Source organism: Eurosta solidaginis, chromosome 2 (genome assembly GCF_040869045.1).
Source record: "Eurosta solidaginis isolate ZX-2024a chromosome 2, ASM4086904v1, whole genome shotgun sequence".
Classification (NCBI taxonomy): Eukaryota; Metazoa; Arthropoda; class Insecta; order Diptera; family Tephritidae; genus Eurosta; species Eurosta solidaginis.
In genome coordinates, this window is record NC_090320.1 from 17,900,856 (window position 1) to 17,908,901 (window position 8,046).

General features: G+C 42.5%; 1 protein-coding gene across 1 annotated transcript; it reads right to left on the bottom strand.

Moving 5' to 3' along the window:
* Nucleotides 1–1,345: 1,345 nt before the first annotated feature.
* On the bottom strand, nucleotides 1,346–3,729 carry LOC137242004 (dTTP/UTP pyrophosphatase). The gene is made up of 4 exons (XM_067769373.1): nucleotides 3,516–3,729; nucleotides 3,204–3,448; nucleotides 1,790–1,936; nucleotides 1,346–1,720 (listed from the first exon to the last, which is right to left on the bottom strand). Exons 1-4 carry the CDS (start codon nucleotides 3,603–3,605, stop codon nucleotides 1,567–1,569), a joined length of 636 nt encoding a protein of 211 aa, XP_067625474.1. The 5' UTR covers nucleotides 3,606–3,729; the 3' UTR covers nucleotides 1,346–1,566.
* Nucleotides 3,730–8,046: the final 4,317 nt, after the last annotated feature.

An 8,046-nucleotide genomic window follows, 5' to 3' on the forward strand; every position in this document is an offset into this window, starting at 1 on the left:
GAGGCTCTGGTGACCCCGAACTCCTCATGGATCTAGGGGTGGGAGGACGGTATGGCCTAGAAGGTCGCATATGGTCATAACGAATCGTTCCCGAGATTGTCGGGCTTGGTACCGCAACGTACCGGATCTGCATTCGGCGAAGGACCATCAACATCGATAACACTCCCCAAGACCTTCGGGGATTTTCCTTATCGCTACAACAACAACAACGCAAATTGCGACCTAAAATCTCTTCAGAGGTTTCGCGCTATTGATTGATTTATTTAAGTATGCTTGTCGTAAGAGGCGATTAAATACCCAAATGATTCAAGGGGTTGTGTAGCGCAAACCTTGCAAGGGTTTTCCAGCGCAATATATAGCTTCAAGTTCTTTATGGATGATGGTCAAGCTCTTACCTTAATGGTGCTTGCTACCATAGCGAACCTGTCTATATCCGGCTAAATACCATCAACATCGATAACACTCCCCAAAACCTTCGAGAAGTGTTTTTATAGCTACAACTAAAACAACCGGATATAGATGCCAAGATCGTCGCTCACTTGCACTATTGAAGGATTATCAACGTTGATGCAGTGGCCAAAATCTTCAGGGAGTGTCTTTATGTCTAACACTTGTCGACAACAACAACAACGTGGACGACACAAGTGCTACAACAACAACAACACAAGTGTGGGAAATATTGAATATCCGTGCAGACGCCATTACGACACCGACTGTCTTACAACCACAAACACTGGGCGTGTCGTTCGACAATGACCTGTATTTTGGCGAGCATGCAGCAGCAAATGTACCTAGAGTTCAGCCGTAATAAAATTATCAAGTCCTTCCTTAGGTGACTCCATTAAATTCATGCACGTAACAATAACACAAAGGCTGGAGGGTGGGTTTAAACAAATCATTCGAGCGGAAAAGGCACTTATACTCTATAAGTGGTGCTCGTTGCTGTTGTTGGGGTTATTTTACCGGAACTACATTCTCCTATATCGTAGCGAGTTTTACGAATATGTTCATTACTTTGCCAGTAATAGAACCACTACATTCGGAACGTTTTTTTTCACCCTTCGAAACTTCGAGTCCGTTAATTCGAAGCCCCTTAAATTAATGTTTTCATTGGTAACACTCCTTTATACAGCAACAACAAAGCATTTTTATTTTAGCTTAAGATTTAACGCAGCGCTCTCATGTAGTTTATGTGGCGGATATAGTAAAAGTTATCTACTGGGTCCGGAATCGGTTTAATGTGTTTCCCTGGAGTAGGAATACACCCAGCTGAAAAGACGTTTCAAAGATGGCATTTTTTCTTCCATCAAATGGAAGGGCTCAAATTGCATACTTTTCTGCACGGTTTTCTAAACAAATAATTAATGGTATATTTTAATATTGCTTTTGTGTTTGATATAATTCATAAACAAGTTCATGCACATCATACACATTAATAATATATTAACTTAAAAAGCCTCGTTATTTCATAGCTTCATAGCAATTGTCTTTCTTATATGGCAGTAAAATTTGAATGTTACATAATAACATATATATAACGGTATTAAGTCCCGTGTAATTTTCTATTCAGACACTGTCAGCCTCTGATTGCTCCAACAGCAGGCAGAGTTCCTTGCACAGGCGATGTAATGGCAAACCCATTACACAATAGTAATCTCCATCAATTTTTCGTATTAAAGAACCACCAATTCCTTGTATACCATAGGCGCCGGCTTTGTCGCTGAAGAGAAAGCAAACAAATTTGTTTCGAGAAAATTTAATCAAATGGCATATTATAAATCATACTTACAGTGGCTCTCCGCTATCCACATAATGTTGTATTTGTTCTTTAGTCAATTCACCAAAGTAGACGTCAGTAAATTCGGTAAATGCGCGTGAGCCTTTACTGTGTCTTATAACTATGCCCGTATGTGTACGATTGCATTTGCCAGATAGGCTACAAGGATGAAAATTCGCAATAAAAAATATATAAAAGCTTGGAGCGATTTACCTCTAAATAAGTTCTAGGCCGCAGTTTTTGTCCCTACAATTTGACGGGATGTAACCTTCATATTTTAATAGAACCCTGAGCGAACCAAGACAAATGCAAGTTCTCTGAGAATCTTTTCATGACAGAACAAGACCACTATGAATGTTTGCCAAATAACTGGCGTGGCGCCATGCCGCATAACTTAAAAAATTGTATACCTGTTGAAAAAACTTGTTTCTAAATTTTTTGATGTCTCTTTGCACATTCGGTGTGGTAGGCGGAGCACGCTATCGCCGCACCACGTCGGAGAACTTAGGAAGAGGGAAGGAAAAGATCAGATTGCCGCCTTGGGAGTATACTAAGGCATTCCACCCGCTAGGCTTCGTATTCTCACTAAAGGTGTCTTGATAATCCTATTTATACAGCCAAACCGGACATTGCCAACACAATGGCCTAAAATTACATAAATGGGATTTTATAGACCTAACCTGGTTTACTTAAAATGATACATACGCTTATGTTAGGCAACAGGTATTGTTAAAATTACAACTTCATTGGCCATCATTTCAGACTTGCCGCATGGGCAAGTTTCACCTTCTTTGTCAACGATTTTATTTACATGGTTTCAAGTAGGGAGGTAAAAACATTTCAAGAATTTTGGGGTGTCCTTATCTTAACAACCATATGAGCTCACCTAAGGAGACGTATGATAATGTGCTGCTAACCCAGCGTGTTAGGGGGTCAGAATATACCCGCGGTAGTATGCCTGTCGTAAGAGGCGACTAAAATACCAGATTCAAAGGGCTGTGTAGCGCAACCCTCAGGTTGCCAGCGCAATATATAGCTTCTCCAAACCCAATTGTCAACCTCACCCATCCGCGGCGAATCCTGTTTCACTAACAGACGAGGCTCTGGCGACCCTAAGTTCCTCATGGAACTTGGGGTTGGGGTGGGAGGGAATTCCTGAAGGTTTAATGTGGCCACATAAATCGTTGCCGAGATGGTCGGACTAGCACCTTAATGGTGCTTTGGGACCGGAGCGTACCGGATCTGTATCCGGCAAAGGACCATCACATCGATAACACTCCCCAAAGCCTTCGGGGAGCAACCTTATCGCTACAACAATAACAACAACATAATGTGCTGCTGCCAGATGAAGACCACCATGATTAAATTCCAAGCCTTAACTAATATATTACTGTACATATTTACAATTCTGGATATCAGTACTTACTTTGTGAGCATACGCACCGCATCTGTAGGATTTTTAGGTTTACCATAAACTTCATCACCCAATGTAACCATTGTATCGGCTCCAATTACAAGCAAATCAGCAGTCGGATCAGTTTCATGTAATCGTTGATAGACTTCCTCAGCTTTGCCAGCTGCTGTGGCTTCTACAAAATTCGAGAACTCTTTAAAATCATGATAATCTAAATTTTCTTCGAAAGTTGATGGACATAGCTCAATATCGAGTCCCTGAGAAAAAGAGTGGCATATGAAAAGCAATTCTTTCGCATTAAAGGCCACAATAAATCTCACTTACCATGGATTTAATTAGTTCTTGTCGTCGTGGTGAGCTGCTTGCTAAAACTAAACGCTTTTTCGCGAGTAAATGCAATACCGATACCAACATTTTTAGTCACAACGAAGGTAAAATTTTAGAAATTACCGGCTTCTTTAATATCACAGATGATCACAGATTCCAAGGATGAAAAACCAAATTTATCAAAAACCTTCCGCCATAATGGCGTGTTCACATCACGCAACAAACTGCTTGTTTATATCATAGATTAGTTTGATACGAATCTTTTGTTTACGCTCTCATATTTTCGCTCTCACGAGGGATTTATCTTCTAGTTGTTGCTGGCAACAATCACAGATAAATCCCTCGCGCCAGCTGAAGCGGGTGCCAGAACAAAAAATGTGCCAGCCAAAACGAAAAACGTGCCAAAAATTTTGGTAAACTTTAGTTTGACCTACAACTGTAGAATAGCGTTCAAAAATTATGGGAACAAGGATAAAAATACTTGTTTTAGTGTAAGTATTGTTAGTTCGAGGCCGGAGGGTAAATATTATTTCCCATTCAAAAGTTATCACTAAAAACAAGTTTTGTAAATATGAACTCCCTATTCAACCAGTCCATTTTGATCACAGAACCTGGAACGCCAGACATGTAGGATAAGCCCTATCCATTAAATAATGTTAGCTATTATATCATAGGTCCGATTTACTGAAATTTCAAAAGAATATATGGTTTTCGCTGTGAGTTAAATGCGTTTAACCTGGGCTATAGGGTCGTTCAAGCCCTATAAGTCTCCGGGCCCGGATGGAATCATTCCTGCGCAGCTTCAAAGGTCTTTGGGGATTTCCTGCCGCTGGTTGGCCATCATATATACTAACTGCCTCAGGCTTAACTATATCCCGAAGTCTTGGCACACGGTTAGGGTTATTTTCATTCCGAAGGCCGGCAGAAGCTCTCATCTTTCACCTAAGGATTTCAGGCCAATCAGTCTCTCGTCGTTTCTTCTTAAGACGTTTGAGCGGTTGATTGACCTGTACCTACGGGAAAGGATACCTCGGGGGTTACTGTCGGCTTCACAACATGCGTACTGCAAGGGCAGATCGACGGAAACGGCTCTCCATTCGATTGTAAAGCAAATAGAGGGGTCCCTAGAACACAAAGGGTATGCTCTGGGTGCCTTTCTAGACATCGAGGGAGCTTTTAACAATGTCTTACCGGGTTCAATCGAAAGAGCTCTGGTGGGTTTAGGAGTCGAGGCGGCTCTGGTTGAATTTATTAGCAAACTTCTATGCGGCAGAATTGTCGCAGCGGAGTGGGGAGCGGCCATAATTAAGAGGAAGGTGTGCAGGGGCACGCCACAGGGGGGTGTCCTATCTCCTCTCCTCTGGGTTGTGGTAGTCAACGAGCTTCTTGTGGAGCTGGAAGCCAATGGTTGTCGGGTGGTTGCCTATGCAGATGACCTCGCTATCCTAGTCAGAGGCAAATTTCTGGGCGCCCTGCGCGATGTTCTTCAGGGCTACCTGGATACTGTGGCTAGGTGGGCTGAATCATGTGGATTGGCGGTCAACCCGGGAAAAACGGAATTGGTCCTTTTCACAAGAAGATATAAGGTGCCCGATTTCAGAACTCCCTCGATTGGAGGGGTACCGTTGGTACTTTCTGATAGGGTTAAATATTTGGGGATTGTTTTGGACAAGAAACTGTCCTGGAGACCCAATGTGGAAGATCGGGCCAGGAAGGCCCGGAAAGAGATGGGGACTCTCGCCAAGAATAGTACACTGGCTTTATGAGATGGTGGTCAAACCGATTCTGCTATATGGGGTGCTGGTCTGGTGGAAAGCACTGGACACGGCGAGCACCTCCAAAATGTTAGTGTCAGTGCAACGGACGGCGCTGATCGGTATCAGTGGCGCTCTCAGAACAACGCCTACCTTGGCACTGAACGTCATGCTGAACATATACCCAGTAGATATTGCGGGAAAGGCGGCCGCAGCAAGGTCGTTGGTCAGGCTTCGTGATATGGGATATATACTTTCTGACCGCGGACACTCTAGCCTTCTTACCAGTTTCGACTTCATCCCGGACAGAACGGACTACTGTATGCCGATACCAGCTCCCTATACAACCTTCACCCCAGTTATTCCAGAGAGAGGATTGGGGAAGAGGAATTATCTGGGGCATGGGACCGGTTAACTTGTTCACGGATGGGTCAAAGCTGGATGGAAAGGTTGGTGGGGGGGTCTTTTGTCAAGAGATAAATTTAAGCCGCAAGTTTAAGTTGGCTGATCACTGCAGTGTATTCCAAGCGGACATTGCTGCGATTAAGGATGCGGTGGATGGAATGCTATCCAGTGCTACCACGGTTAGGGAATTTAACATCTACTCTGATAGCCAATCGGCTATCAAGGCCTTGAGCTCAACTACAGTGCGATCGAGGGTGGTATGGGAGTGCCTGACCTCGCTTGCGATTGCATCGAATTATTTTACAATTAAGATTATCTGGGTCCCGGGTAACTGTCAAGCGGATCTCTTAGCCCGCATTGGTACAACTGAGCCGGATGAAGATGGCTGTAGGGACTTCGGGATCCCGCTGGCCACCTGTGGATTGCTCCTCCATAGCTGGGCCTCGAATCAGCTCAGCAAACGTTGGGCGGATACCACGTCTTGCAGGGTAGCAAGATCTTTCTGGCCGAAAGTGGATGGCAGGAGGTCTGCTGAAATAATTGGGTTCACTAAGGCTCACCTATCAATGGTCATTGGGGTTTTGACAGGGCACTGTCCCATGGGTATCCATGCGGTACGTCTCAATATACTGGAAACTCCATCCTGCTGCAGCTGTATGGAGGATGATGAGGTGGAATCACCAAATCACTTTATGCTTGATTGTCCAGCTTTTGCCAGAATTAGGCGAAAGTACTTCGGTCGCGACTCACTTGGATCTCCCGAGGATATATCCAAAGTTGAGATCGGTATCATTCGGAGCTTTATGGTTGCTACCCAACGATTCTCTAAGTAGCTGGATCTAGGTCACTGTTATTTTTGGTGTATGTGGTATCACAACGGACCTTCGTGTTGTCCAAGTGAGCTATCCTTATCAGGGCAGCTACCACCTAACCTATCCTAAATGCGTTACAATATTTGACTAATTAATTTAATCGAAATGATAGTTTTACTTAGATTTGTTTATATTTAACTCTAACTAGTCGTATTATTGTAAAATATTAAGGAAATATATATTTTACGACTATCATTTTATTAAATGATTGAAACTATAATCGCCGAAATGTATGTCAAAAATCCCCATTTCCAGATCTATTCATTTTTGTTTGGAGTGGCATCATTGGTAAATGTTATAAAAAATGTGCATTTTGACAGCGCTCTCTCGAAACAAAGAGTTGCAAATCCATTCATCTATGCTTTATATTAATTTATGCCCAGTTTGCGTAGGACGTTTTTGTATGGTCAAAGCGACAAGCCATTCTGCCGAATTTAAACAGAACGTTCTTGCTAGTTTTACCAAAGAGAATAGGTATGTATATAGATATAGGTATATATATAATATAGCCGTGTTTTTAACACGCGCGTATACGTTTCGTTTGCGCGTGTTAAAAAACGCCTATCTTCGCTTAGATAATGCTTAGGAGACCCATCTAGCGGCTGTGGTTAAACAACTGGCTACAGCAACAGGGTGTACCGAAAAGCGGAGACGCAACGCTCTGATGGCCATAGGGTATAACATATAGCTGAATCAGTTGCGATGAATTGTGGACACACATAGAATACATAGAATTAGTGTAGAGGGTGAAACAAAGACACATATTTCAGTTACATCTGAGTATAATGCGTATTTAAATTTAGTAGGACAAAATTTATGCGCAGCAATTTCAGAGGTGTATTTATAGTTTGTCGACTAGCAGTCAATATAAAGTTTAAGCGTAAACGGATATACGCGTGTTAAAAAACACGGCTTATATATATATATTCTCTTTAGCTATCATCCGGTGGCAAAATCCTGAGCCAGATAAATAATTTGCATGTAAATGCAACAACAACGATTTGAGCCAGATAAATCCAGATAGAAGTCTGGTTCAATTTGTGAGCCAGATATTTTGTTAATTGCTTCTTTTTAGGTTGGCAACGCGGCCTTTAATATAATAGCCGTAACCATACCCATATCCATAACCATCACCAATAGCTATCATCCGGTGGCAAAATCCTGAGCCAGATAAATAATTGTGCATGTAAATGCAACAACAACGATTTGAGCCAGATAAATCCAGATAGAAGTCTGGTTCAATTTGTGAGCCAGATATTTTGTTAATTGCTTCTTTTTAGGTTGGCAACGCGGCCTTTAATATACCTACTTTTTCAAAAATAGATGTCGCTGCTTAGCCTTTCGCCGTATGAGTTAAATGAAAAACAGCGGCGACATCTGCCTATCACATTTCACGTGTGCGAAAATATCGCGACATCTGCTTCTCAAGTCTCGTAATGATCCAGAGCATTCCCGTGAGAATTGAGCGTGAGCCGGAGCTGTAAAACTCACTGAAAG